The following is a 14,569-nucleotide window of genomic DNA, read 5'->3' as shown; positions in this document are numbered from 1 at the left end:
GCCGGGCACTGGACAGACCACTAGGGACAAAAGGGATGTGAAATAAATTGATACAGTAATGTAATCTGTAAATTACAGTGCACTGTATATGTATTGTGTGTTTTACTTTTTGAATTTGGCGCCGTTCGCCATCCCCTGTGCGTTGCAGCGCTTGCAGGGAACGGAGCTCGGCTCAGGACGGATCCCTATCCATCTGTTTTTAGCAGATTGGATTGGATATAGGCATGTGTAAATGGATATAAGTCTGTTTACATCCATCGCTTCATAGAGGATAATGGAAGGCCCGATCTGGTCCACCTAAACTGACAAGCGGACCCAATCGGTCTCCCCTTTTTTTTTTCATTTCATTTTTTTTTTTAACAAACACAATTTTACTTTTAAATATTATGTTTTGGGGGGTGGGGGGGCTTTGGAGAAACATTGGGGGTCTAAGCAGACCACCTATTTATCTTTTTTGAGATGAAGACAGTTCATTTCTCTGCAGCTTCATCTGCACTGTAGAGGAATAGGAGCCTGTATAGAGATATTTTGGATCCCAGACAAATCTCTGGCTGAGTTATCTGCACCTGGTCTAATTCAAATGTCCATGCATGCATGTTTAGAAGGAGTACGCTGACACACACTGTTCAGTGAAAAAGCTTCCTTTATTGCTCTGGGCATATAGCCCCCTTTTATAGTAGAAGATGACTCATTGTTTGCAAAGCATCATCTCAGGTGTATTCTGTGCTGTCAAGCAGAGATTGGAGGACCCTTATCTAAGGGGTCCTGGCCAGTTTCATCCAGGTTTTCTGCTGATGGCTTATGGACTCCTGGACTCTCTCCGATGGGAGGGGGGTCTCTAGGTGAGGCATTTTGAGTAAGGAGATTCAGCATATATCTTTACATAATACAAAATAGTCATTTAATCAAAGTATTAAACAATCCATAACAGTCCCCCCTTGAAATGTCTATTTCCTATTCTGTCCCTAGTAGGTGGTCTAACTCATCTGTCATCATGTGCCTTGGAACTTTTTTCTTGCTGTACGTTAGACGGTTGATGGCTAGCCCATCACCTCCCTTGCCACAGTCTTTGCACATGTGGAAGTCAGATGCTATCCCTATGGCTGAATGATCTTATAATTTGTAGATATGGGGAGGGACTGTAATGGGGCATAGGGCTTCTCATAGTCCTCATCTTCTGCATCCTGCTGTATCATCACTGGGGTCGCTTGGTCAACTGTTTTGCCTAGGAATTTCTTTACACGTGGAATAACATAACATACTATAGTGGCTAGAAAGACCAGAATAACTAGTATTACAGTACCTATCCGAGCCAAGGTCTTCTGCCAACCACCCAAACCACTGGTCCCTTGGCTGATCTATACCCAAATTCTTCTTCAGCTCTACTGATAGGCTTTCCAACATTTTATAGCCAGGGTGACCTTACCATTTGGACTGGTGTTGTCAGGTATGTATGTATAGCATGTCCCTGTACCTTCTATTATTTTACAAACAACCCCCCTTCTCCGCTAAAATCATGTCCAAGGCCATCCTATTCTGAAATGTCATGTAAGATGTGGGTGCTAATTGGTCAGCAATCCCCTGTAGGGCGTCTCTAGTGTAATTTACAAACCGCTGCTGGTTGTAATATATGTCATTTATACAGTCTACATTTTTGTTGACAGTGATTATGGGAATCAAAGACTCAAAACCTGCCTTTACTTGGTCTCGGGCTTTAAATTCATTCAGGACCCCTATGGCATCTATATACACATGTGGGTCAAAACTTCCCTAAGGAGCACTCCTCTTAGTGATAGCCACCTGTTGGGCCCTCACCAGATTTAACAGAAAAGGGATATACAATGTAGACATCATGGTGCAGTCAATGTCTTGTCCTCCGGACTTGGGACTTTCTTACAGTGGAAGGGGCGGATTCAAGTGTTTTTCCCAGCCAACTTTACAGATTTGCTTGTGGTCAGCAGCACCCGGAAGGGACCATCATATCTGGGTTCAAGAGACTCTTTTCCCACAAATGTCTTTACCAGCACCCAATCTCCAGGTAGTAGTTTGTGTGTTCCTGTATCTAATTCAGGATCTGGAATGGAAGAAAACACCTGGACACATAGTCGGGTTAATTCTCGTGATAATGCGGTTACATAATTAGTCAACACATCATACTGCAGTTATAACTGTGGAAAATAACAACCAAGCCTAGGGGCTAAATCAAACAAAATCTCATAAGGGGGTAGGGGAGTGTTCTCCTCTTGGTGTGTATCTGATGCTGAACAGGGCAATGGGCAGGCTGTCCAGCCAATGCATACCAGTCTCTTGGGCCATTTTTAACATTCAAGTCTTTATGTGTCATTCATTCTTTCTACCTTCCCGGTACTCTGGGGGTGGTAGGCTGTGTGAAACTACTAAGGTGTACTCAAATCATCCAATCTTTGGCATTTGGATGTGGTCAATTTGTATCCGCTAGAAAGGGTACAAGGGCTTTGCCAGGTGTTTCTTCAGCATCCTCTCTGTGCATCCCGGATTACACTTTGCACAAATGGTGCATGACTTACAGAAGTTGCTAGTCAGTGGAGTGATTCCTGAAGCTACATTCATAAGAGTCTTTGACAGATGGGCAGCTCCATGTGCCCATTGTACCACACGCGAGTACATATTCCTGGGTAAGCAAGGCTTCTTGGTGCACTCAAATAGTCCATCCTTGAGGGTTGCTCCCCTCTGCTTCCAGCTTTCCTTCTCATCCGCACTTGCTGCTTCTTGTAGTTCTTTCAGATAAACTCTGTCCACTGGGACAGTCTGTAGGGTAAGCACGAGGTGGTCTTCTACCACTCTACTTTCCACTTCTCGTGGACCGCTGGCTGCCTGTTTGGCAGTTGAATCTGCTAGATGATTGCCTCTGGCTTTCTTCGAGTTCAGCTTGCCGTGTGCTTTTACTTTCAAAATAGCCACTTGGGTTGGGAGAAGTAAGGCATCCATCAGGTCATTGATAGCTGGACTGTGTTTCACAGGTGCCCCTGCAACTGTCAGGAATCCTCTGGCCTTCCAGATAACACCAAAGACATGGCAACGCTAAAAGCATATCTTGAGTCTGTATGAATGTTGGCTCTTTTTCCCTCCGCCAGTTTATATGCTATAGTGAGTGCTTGCAACTCTGTCTCCTTTGCAGACATCCCCGATGGTAAGGCTTCAGCTTGTAGAACCGTGTTAGGTCTGAATTATGCAGGGGTATTTCACTCACATTGGGAATATGTTTGGTTTCCACATTAATTGCATGGGGTGGACTCGGCTCCTCCTCTATTCCCCCCTCGGGAAGTGGAAAAAGGGTTGAAGGGTTCAGTGTTTGACAATGTAATAGAGTAATGTCCGATAGAAGGAGGGAACATTGGAGTTTCAAATGTCTGGCAGTGGACAGATTTTCCGCTGGATCTGGTTGAGTATGGCAGCAATGTCCCAGACGTTCGGATACAAAGAGCTTGAACGTTTTTTCGTAGTCTGGGAGCCCTAAAACCAGAGCTGATGAAATGGCTTGTTTGAGGGCCTTGAAGTTGGATATTGCCTCTGAGGACATTTGGAAGGGCTCAGACTTCAGGGCATCATAAATGGGTTGCATCAGTAAGGAGGCTTCCGGACCGCAGCTTCATTATCTGCTCGGAGGTCCTGGACCATTCTGTACATGTCTGGTTCTGCCTTGGGCGTTCTCTTCTTCACAGGGAACAGAAGTGTGCTGTATGGAGATGTACAGGGTATCAGGGCGCCATTTGACATGAGGGCTTTGACATGCTGTGAAATAGATTTGCAGATTGGGATAACTTTAGAGGGTTTCCAGGGCAGGGGAGCTCCAAGTTTCAACTGCACCATGACTGGTGGCACCTTTAAATGTCCTACATCCTCAGCTCCTGTGGACCATAGCAGAAGTGTCCTTAATGTCCAGTGGAGAAGAGACAGTAATAGATCCATCTTCAAAGAAGACAATAGAAGCCTGAAGTTTGGACAGTACATCTGCTCCCAAGAGATTGAGTGGACAGGTGGAAGAGACAAAGAATCGAGCCAGAAGGTCTGGGTACTTTCCAACTTGTAGGGGGCGGGTCAATGGGTTAGTTCTGGGAGTTCCATCTATGTCCACACAAGATATGTCAATATCAAAAAGGTATGAGTGGTCAAGTAAATCCTCTTCTCTAATCACGCTTCTGGCTGCACCTGTGCCGCTTAGGAAAGTGGTTGGATGTCCCTCAATGGGTAGGGTAACCCTCGCTAATGGGCCTTCTGAGTTCTTTGAAGAGGTTGCCCTGACATGGGTTAGTGACACAGGCTTGCCCAATTCCTAGCATAGGAGATCCTGGTGTTCCGAGGGGGGATGTCCAGGGTTTTGATATTGTTGCTGCTGCACACAGTACTCCGGTTGGGCCATGGTGAGGCCTTTTCAGATTGACTCCTTGAGGCCTGCCACAAAGGCTGAAGACAGTATCTGGCTGTGTGCCATATTATGGGTGATGAATACCAAATCTGAAAAAAACTTGTGACAGTCCGGTGTAAAACTTTCCTACTGACTCCGTTTTGTCTTGAGTAACATCTTGGATACTTGTAGCTTGATCAGCCAGTCTGCCCTCCGCCCACTCGCACAGCTACTCACAGAATTCCACACCATAATTAAAGGTATTGTCATCGACAATCCTTGCATCACAGAGACTTTTCTCCATGATGGGCCAGTGAGCGTCTCCAGCTTTAATTTCACATAAACTGACTAGATTTCTCCATACGGCTAAGTAGGGTTTTTTCCACTGCCTATTACTCGGCAACTTTCATCAGGAGACTCGTTTTCCTGCAGAAAACTCTCCATCTCTTCTATTGTTTCCTGGGAGTGGTCTTTGCTACATTTAAAGTAATCAAAACATTCTCAGCCTTTTCTTTCATTTACATTTGCATATTTCTTCATAACATCCATTCTAAACATATATTCTCTTTTGTACTGTTTCATTGTCTAACTACTGTTTTCTCAACTTGCAAAATTCCTTTAATATTCTAGCCTGCTAGAATAATAACTAAATCAACCCGGTCCTGTATATCCCACACATGCAAACATCACATTATACCAGTAATCTCACAGCCTTTCAACCATTAACATCCCTACAGACAGTCTCTCACACATGGATCTGAAGGGAGGGGCACCTCACTCCTTGCAGTGAAGCGTAAGGATGGGGGTGAGGAGCATAGCTGCAGAATGCTCTGCCATGCTCAAAAATGAGTCTTCAGGCTTATATTTCTTTTATCTCAGTGATACTTCTAACATACAATATGCATTGCCTGATATTCTATTTTGCTAGACCCATCAGTGATATGCATTATAAAAATGTTGACAGGCTCATAACTAAAGTTTCATCATATTGCATACTTTCAAATACATTCCAATATTGCACACATTATACTAGGCTTCTTCAGTTTTCTGTAAACCATTGTCAGGTAACACCCCTCGTTTTTCCTTCAGTATTTTCCACCATTCCTCCGGCTGCAATCTACCCCCTGGAGGAATGGTGATGCCACAAATCTTCGCAAATTTTTTTTCTTTCTCTCTCTCTCCCTTTCTCTGGCTTAACCAATTTCTGCCCCATTATTTTCTGTCTTGATGACTGAGATATTTATGTGTCTGCTCAGGATTTTAGACGGGTCACGAGGTTGCCTTGGATTCTGAAAGGGTCTGGCAATTCCTCTATTCGTCACCTGGTACCGGTTCAGACTATATCCCAATCTCAAGTTAACGAGGACAATAACGGATAGTAAGACAGAGAGAGGTTTTGTCTACAATGCTCGACTGCCACCTGGGTCGCCCCTGGTGCGTCTTCCCAAAACGTAGACTCAGTCACGGTTCTGCCCGTCCAAGACGGCCACAGAATAGGGGTCGGGTAGTGCGTGACCACTCACTTCCCTCAACAAGACATTTAACAGACAGATAAGTACAGCAGTTAATATTCAACAATGAGATCCTCAAATTTTCACTTCCCTCTGTTTCTTCTAAATCTCCCACTTGTTCAGGACACCTTATCGGTTCCTGTCCACTCATTCTACATTCACTTTCTATAGACCCAATTGACCTTCCAACCTCCTTCAAAAATGCTGAACATCAATCCACAAACACAATTATAACATGACATTTGTATGATTTGTAATAGATGTGTATGCTTGAATTATAACAACCACACAGCCACGCTACCTGCGTCCCTGACGCCCCCTTCTGGGTGACGTGCTATACCACACCATCACCTTTACCAAAGGAGTTTATCCATGTCCCTGACGCCCCCCTTCTGGGTGAAATGCTACACCGCACTAACACCTTTACCAAAGGAGTTTGTCCACGTCCCTGACGCCCCCTTCTGGGTGAAGTGCTACACCGCACTAACACCTTTACCAAAGTTTTTTATCCATGTCCCTGACGCCCCCCTTCTGGGTGAAGTGCTACACCACACTAACACCTTTACCAAAGGAGTTTGTCCACGTCAGCTGGGACCCAGCTGTGTGTCAATCTCTTTCAACATCATACATCATTTATCACAGACCCATACAACACAATCACAGAAAGGTTTCTTCACAGTAAGAGCTGTGAAAATGTGGAATAGACTCCCTGCAGAGGTGGTTATGGCCAGCTCAGTGGATTGCTTTAAGAAAGGCCTGGATTATTTCCTAAGTGTACGTAATATAACTGGGTACTAAAATTTATAGGTAAAGTTGATCCGGGGAAAATCCGATTGCCTCTCGGGGGATCAGGAAGGAATTTTTTCCCCTGCTTTAGCAAATTGGATCATGCTCTGCTGGGGTTTTTTGCCTTCCTCTGGATCAACTGTGGGTATAGAATTGGGTATATGGGCTGGTATATGTATGTGTGTATGTATGTGTGTGTGTGTATATATATATATATATATATATATATATATATATATATATATATATATATGTGTGTGTATATGTGTATATATATGTATAGTATATTTTATTTTATTTATTTATTTATTTTTGGTTGAACTGGATGGACTTGTGTCTTTTTTCAACCTGACTAACTATGTAACTATGTAACTATGTAACAACACAGACTCGTACAATACAACAACACAATGTTCTTACAGGCTGCAGATAATCGGAATACAGGTTCATATAATGGACCTCGGGCAAGTATTACCTGTCTTTTGGCGACCTTCGGCAGCCGACGCGGACACAGAGACGGACCCACACGGGAATGGGATATACTAGCAAGATATGAATGTGATATCTTACCGTATTTTCAGAGTTGATCAGTCTCTGTCCCTCCTGTGGTGATTCCTCCTCAGTGGCCTCTTGGTCAGCTGTTCCTCTGGTTCGCAACCCGAGAGCCTCACGTTGAGCTGCCAAGCTGTTTTGGATCCCAGACAAATCTCTGGCCGAGTTATCTGCACCTGGTCTAACTCAAATGTCCATGCATGCATGTTTAGAAGGAGTACGCTGACACACACTGTTCAGTGAAAAAGCTTCCTTTATTGCTCTGGGCATATAGCCCCCTTTTATAGTAGAAGATGACTCATTGTTTGCAAAGCATCATCTCAGGTGTATTCTGTGCTGTCAAGCAGAGATTGGAGGACCCTTATCTAAGGGGTCCTGGCCAGTTTCATCCAGGTTTTCTGCTGATGGCTTATGGACTCCTGGACTCTCTCCGATGGGAGGGGGGTCTCTAGGTGAGGCATTTTGAGTAAGGAGATTCAGCATATATCTTTACATAATAGAAAATAGTCATTTAATCAAAGTATTAAACAATCCATAACAGAGACTCCTATTTATTCACAAACTGAAGCATAGTAAACACTGCTTGCTATATTTCAGTGATGAATGAGCAGAAACGATTGGTACCAACCACTGTGTACATTCAGGAAAGAAAGGGGGTTGGTAAACACATGTTTACCAGCCCCCCCTGCTCTCCGTCCTCACAGTCATTGATCTCCTGGGCTGCAGCCGCAGCTGACAGGAGGGGGTGGAGAGAAAGCCAGCCAGCAGAGCGAGAGAGAAGCAGCAGGGGAGGGGGGGGGGGGGGACTGACAGTTGCATCAAGCCCCAGGTGATCTGTGCTTGGGGGAGGAGGGGAGCGGCCGGTGCTGAGGGTGAGAAAGTTGCTTGCTGGGGCAGAGGAAGGGAGCAGTAAGGGGATGGGGCATTTTAGCAGCCAATGCAGCAGAGGGTGTGGTGCGACAGAGAGCGGTAGGTGACAGACAGGAAGCCGTGGCGGGTGGGGGGGTCACATTTTAAGTGAATAGATCTGATCAGCGGATTGTCATCTGCTGATAGGAGCTATTGTTTAGTTCAGCAAAGTTTGCTGAACAGTTCTGCTTTAAGACCCTTTCACACAACTGGACCAATCTGATCTGCCTGTTCATTTTGGTCCATTGTTCTCTATGGAGCAGTGTACGCTGACACCAGCCGGCATCTGATCCGGTCCGCTAAAAAAAAACAAATGGGGGTACATTCACTATCCATTTGGGTGATCAGATGACAGTTGGATGAAAACAGACGGGGCAGTCTGTTTCCATCCAACCGCTACATAGAGAACAGGGGTCTGTGTCCATGTCCACTCTGTCCGCGTCCGTGTCTACCTGCTCAGCGGGCAGTCCTGCTTGACAGATTCCACTCTGTCTGAAGGGGGCCATAAGCTCATGGTCACTGGAGTGACCATAAGCTTATAGCAGAAGGAGGACTGTCAGATCCATATACACTATATTGTCAAAAGTATTGGGATGCCTGCCTTTACGCTTACTTACACTTATTGAGTTGGCCCACCCCTTGCAGCTATAACATCTTCAACTCTTCTGGGAAGGCTGTCCATAAGGTTTAGGAGTGTGTCTATGAGAATGTTTGACCAGAGGCGTAACTATAGGGGGTGCAGCAGTCGCGACCGCAACTGGGCCCTGTGATGCAGGGGGCCCACGCAGCCCCCTCTACATATGGCCAGCATCAGCATAGGCAGCTAGGGTTACCAGTGCACCATGCACACAGGTGGCTGGAGGTGGAGGGTGACTATCAGAGTTCCATGCTCGACTATCGCACTGGCTGCTCTTTAGTTGTGCATTCCTCGCATGACCTGTGTCCTCGGCCGGCTCCTCAGAGTACCCCTCTCCTGCTCCATGCATTGCCGCTGAGGCCGCGTACACACGGGCGGACTGTTCGCCCAACTTTGTCCGCTGAACAGTGTTTCAGCGGACAGTCCGCTCGTGTGTGGGCTTCAGCGGACAGTTTCAGCGGACAGTCTGTCGAACAAAGTTTTTCGGAATTTCCGTAAGACAGTCCGCTGAAACTTGGTTTCAGCAGACAGTCCGCTCGTGTGTAGGCCTGTTCGACAAACTAAGTTTCGCGCATGCTCAGAAAGGATTTACACGGCGAAGGTTGCATTGCAGTGTATTGGACGTCGAATTTCTCGTCCCGTCATACGTGCCGTTCACGTCATCGCGCACGCTTTCAGCGGACTGTTCGTTCATCGTGTGTGGTCAAGTCCGCTCATGCAAATTTTGAGCGGACTGTTTGTCGGATTGTTTGACAAACTAAGTTGGGCGAACAGTCCGCCCGTGTGTACGCGGCCTCAGTCCGATGTCTGTTCTCTCCAGCCAGAGTCCTGCCCCCCCTGAGTCCGGCCCACACTGCACTGCATACTTCTCCCGGGTAAACAAACTTTAAGCACACAGATGCAGTGCAGCCCTATGAGAGCCCCCCGGAGGACACTGCAGGCTAGTGTGCCAGCCCCCCTCCTCCCCCGTCATACACAGATGATGAAAGGTCTTTCTGGTAGATATGCTGATCACCTGTCCAGGACCCCATCCTGCCTAGGGACAGTCCCCCAATGGGGCACCTAAAAATAAAAATAATAAAAAGAAACTACTGATACCAGTGGTGGAACTACAGGGCTTACAAAGGTCATACTTGTGACCACACCCTGGAGTTTCACCGCCGGACTCGGAGGGAAGGGCCCTGGCTGGGGTTCAGGGGGGCCCTTCATGGTTTCTTGCATCGGGGCCCTGAAGGTTCTAGTTACGCCACTGTGTTTGACCATTCTTCCAGAAGTGCATTTGTGAGGTCAGGCCACTGATGTTGGACGAGAAGGCCTGTGGTGGTGTTTTTCAGGGGTTGGGCTTGGCCCCTTTGTTCCAGTGAAGGAAACTCCTAAACCTTGTGGATGGCCTTCAGAAGAGTTTAAGCTGTTATAGCTGCAAAGGGTGGGCAAACTCGATATTGAACCCTAAGGACTAAGAATGGGTTGCCATTAAATTTCATGTGCTTGTAAAGGCAGGTGTCCCAATTCTTTTGACGATATAGTGTGTAACAATTACTGTATTTTTTTTTTTAATCCTCTAAGTACCTTATTCTGCAGTGCTGTTGTGTGGTCATGTGCCCTTTTCCTGTTCTTTGATATCTGCAGGGAAAGATCCTTGGAGTGTGTCTGGCAAGCCATGGTTGTTGCTGTGCCAGTCACATGACTAAAAAAAAAGTTTCATAGAGCAATTCAAATTGGATTATAAATATCAAATTACTGTTTTACAGCTCCCAATACATTTTTATTGAACACCATTTGTGTATTTTATGTGCATTAATATGGTGTAAGCAGAGTCAGAGATGACTGACTACATTTGCATCCAAGGCTTTTTTTTTTTACTTTACTGGTATTAGCAATTACATGTTATATTAAAACGAAATGTTTTTGGGAGTTTCTTAGTGAATGTAATCAATCAGCATACTATAGCCCAGTGTTTCTTAACCCCAGGGGTTCTGCGGCGATCTACCCGTCAATCACAAACAGCTGATGGTTAGATCGACTCTAAGCCAAAATGCAGAGAAGCGCGGGAAGCGGCTGTAATAAGACCTCTCTCATAACGCGATCCTTCCCGCCGGCCCCTCCTTTCCTCCCATCCACCCCAGGTGACGTCACGTACAAGCACCTGGGGTGGATGGGAGGAAAGGAGGGACCCGCGGGAAGGATCGCATTATGGGCTACTCTGCATTTGAAACAGCTGCTGTTGCCGCCCGTGCCCTGTACTCTGCTGCCGCCCATGCCCTGTACTCTGCTGCTGCCAGTGCACTGTGCCCTGCTGCCACCCGTGCACTGCTGCCGCCCATGTCCTGTGCCCTGCTGCTGCCTGTGCCATGTGCCCTGCTGCCACCCGTGCCCTGCTGCCACCCGTGCCCTGTACTCTGCTGCCACCCGTGTCCTGTACCCTGCTGCCACCCGTGTCCTGTACTCTGCTGCCACCCGTGTCCTGTACTCTGCTGCCACCTGTGCCCTGTACCCTGCTGTATACCCGTGCCCTGTACCCTGCTGTATGTAATGTCATGTACTCTGCTGTATGCCAGCGCCTAGCTGTGTGTCCGTGCCATGTACCCTGCTCTATATCCGTACTCTCTTGTTTCCTGTGCCCTGCTGTGTGCCCGTTTCCTGTACCCTGCTGTGTGCCGGTGTCCTGTACCCTGCTGTGTACCCATGCCCTGTACCCTGCTGTATGCCAGTGCCCTGCTGTGTGCCTATGTCCTGTACCCTGCTGTGTGCCCCTGTCCTTTGCCCTGCTGTATACCCATGCCCTGTACACTGCTGTATACTGTGTCCTGTACCTTGCTGTATGCCAGTGCCCTGCTGTGTGCCCATGTCCTGTACCCTGCTGTGTGTCTTGTGCCCTACACCGCCATTTACCATATTGTGTGCCCTGTACCATGTTGTATACCCTACTGTGTGCCCTGTACCATATTGTGTGCCCTATACCCTGCTATGTGCCCTGTACCATGTTGTATACCCTGCTGTGTGCCCTGTAACATATTGTGTGCCCTGTACCCTGCTGTGCCTTGTACCATGTTGTATACGCTGTGTACCCTATACCCTGCTGTGTGCCCTGTACCATATTTTGTGCCCTGGTGTGCCTTGTACCATGTTGTGTACCCTGTACTCTGCTGTGTGCCCTGCACCACCTTGCATCATGTGTGTCCTGTACCCTGCTATGCCTTGTACCATGTTTTTGGCCCTGTTGTGTGCCCTGTATAATGCTGTGCACCCTGTTTCATACTGTGTGACCTGTATAATATCGGGTGCCCTGTACCATGTTGTGTGTGTATACCCTGTACCATGTTTTGTGCCTTGTACCCTGCTGTGTGCCCCCCTGTGCCCTGTACCATGCTGTGTGCCCCATGCCCTGCTGTGTGCCTTGTGATATGCCCTGCTTTGTACCCCATGTTCTGCTGTTTACCCCATGGTGTGCACCATGACCTGCGCCCCATAATGTGCCCCATGTTTGGCTGTGTACCCTATGCCCTGCTGAATGGCCCGTGTTCTGCTGTGTGCCCTATGATGTGCCCAATGTTCTGCTGTGTCCCCCTGTAATTTGCCCTTGTGGTGCCACATAATGTGCCCTGCTGCCCCCCACCCCCTGTATTGTGTCCTGACCTCCTGCCCATTGTACATTGCTTAAATCAAGTTAAACCCAGACTTGAGCATTTATACAGAAGAAAAACAGCACAAGTTTCACATAAAATAGGTATGCTCTAATATTTCTATTATTTAATGCTATTTCTTAAATAATTGTTGTCATATCACAGCTCACTAATCACAGCAATGTTCCGTGAGCTGTTGACCTGAACAGTATTTTAGGGGTTCCCCCCGGATCTCAAACCTTTTGCCAGGGGTTCCTTGACGGTAAAAAGTTTGAGAAACACTGCTATAGCCCATCCTCATAGTGTTTAGCAACAGAAGGACTTGAGGGCGAGGGAAGGAGCGGAGTGTCATTTACCACTGACCCTACACCCACATGTGTAACTCTATACTCATGTGGGCTGCATAGATAAGAAAAAGGAGGAAATGAAAAGCTTGGAAGGCAGGGGTTTAACATTAAATAAAATGTGCAGGAAAATGGGCAGGAGGAGGCTGGAGATCTACTTTAATATTAATACATACAAATGTTGTTGTTTTTTTTGCCAACAGTGATTAATTGTTTAAATCCACATGTACCCAATGCGATAAAGATATCTGGAACTTCAGGCCCATATACCTTGAATTCCGTTGTGAGATTCACGTGCCGCACAGGCACTATATTGAATGGATCTGACACTATTAAATGTAATCAGACTAGTGACTGGGAACCTGCTCTTCCAAGATGCCTTGGTAAGTCATTTCATATAATATTTTTGTACAAATAAAATGGATTTGTGTCTGAGTTATATGGAAAGTTGTTTGGTCTGTCCCCAGTATGCATTTACCATAATACATGCTTGACTTAATTATTAGTATTTGAAATAAAAAAAATAAGTTTGTACTGCCAGTTCAAAACAATACTAAATCCATATTAAAAAAAAATTCTAGCAAACCATGTCATGAAGATGATGTAATGAATAGATTTTTTTAAGCCTTCCCAATAAGTAGTTTTTTTCCATATCTCGGTTCAGAAATATAAACAGCTAGGAAGGTTTAACTCTTCCCTACATACAAAAACCAAAAAAATGGCTGGAGATAGGCTTCTCGTGTTTGAAACAAACTAGGCCTTTGTGAATCTTTTGCAAAACTTTACAGTCAGTCACAGCACTTCTGGTGACAGGCTGACAGCGCTAAGCCACTGCTTCACAATCAGCAGTAGACATGATGCTAAGCATACTAAAATAGATTTTGGATTGGCTGTATATTATTCACTGCTATATTTTTTATTGTACAGCATCCTGTATTAATCAGGGTATTGATCAGCCAAAACTGAGATCAGGAGGGATTTCACTCTAGAACAGGTTATCATTTATTTTTTAGGTCTGCAAGTGTTTAAAGTGGTTCTAAAGCATACATTTTTTATATTAATGCATTCTCTGCATTAAGGTAATCCACATCTAGGGTGCAGTTCTTCCTGAGCCTACAGAACTGCCCCTTGGGAATATTTTTAGTCTACTTTGCATGGTGGCAACTTTGATAATGCAGATAGGAATTTCCAGATGAAGGTTTCAAGTGGGTTTTGGATGTTATCCGACCATCGTAGTTACATAGTTAGTAAGGTTGAATAAAGACATCAGTCCATCCAGTTCAACCTGAGTGAGTATCTACAATTGTCCCTATCCCTGTACATTACACACTCACATTGGCCCCTACCCTCAAGGAGCCCACAAGCCCTGGTCCCCATTGATATACTAGGGCCAATTTTGGACAGAAGCCAATTAACCTACCTGCATGTCTTTGGAGTGTGGGAGGAAACCGGAGTACCCGGAGGAAACCCACGCAGGCACAGCGAGAGCATGCAAACTCTAGGCAGGTAGTGTCATGGTTGGGATTCGAACCAGCAACCCTTTTTACTACTAGGCGAGAGTGCTAACCACTACACCACTGTGCCACCCCATCAATATTAGACAGTTACAAATTCAGAAAAGCCAATGAATTCGGAATCCATGCATGTGTAAAGTAAAGGCCTAGGTTCTTGTCATTACAATAGTTTACAAAAGGTTCAATGGTAGACAGGGGCAAGCCAAATAACACTAACATCATCAATATACCTGCCATAAAAGACGATGTGTGCTGCCAAGGGTCTATTTCTCCAGATACAGGACTCCTCCCGCCAACCCATACTGAGGT

General features: G+C 46.0%; 1 protein-coding gene across 7 annotated transcripts in view; it reads left to right on the top strand.

Annotated features, from left to right (window-relative positions):
* Positions 1–14,569, top strand: part of LOC143982461 (C4b-binding protein alpha chain-like) — a 505,748-nt gene that overhangs the window by 290,830 nt on the left and 200,349 nt on the right. For all 7 annotated transcript variants that reach the window (XM_077481187.1, XM_077481191.1, XM_077481190.1 and 4 more), the window contains one exon: positions 12,950–13,129. In XM_077481187.1, the coding sequence (XP_077337313.1) occupies positions 12,950–13,129 (180 nt within the window). The remainder of the gene's footprint in view (positions 1–12,949; positions 13,130–14,569) is intronic.

This window comes from Lithobates pipiens, unplaced genomic scaffold (genome assembly GCF_037356315.1).
Source record: "Lithobates pipiens isolate NorthernLeopardFrog02 unplaced genomic scaffold, aLitPip1_a1.2 Scaffold_16, whole genome shotgun sequence".
Lineage (NCBI taxonomy): Eukaryota > Metazoa > Chordata > Amphibia > Anura > Ranidae > Lithobates > Lithobates pipiens.
The sequence above is the reverse complement of the archived record's forward strand: the minus strand, read 5'-3'. Positions and strand labels throughout refer to the sequence as shown.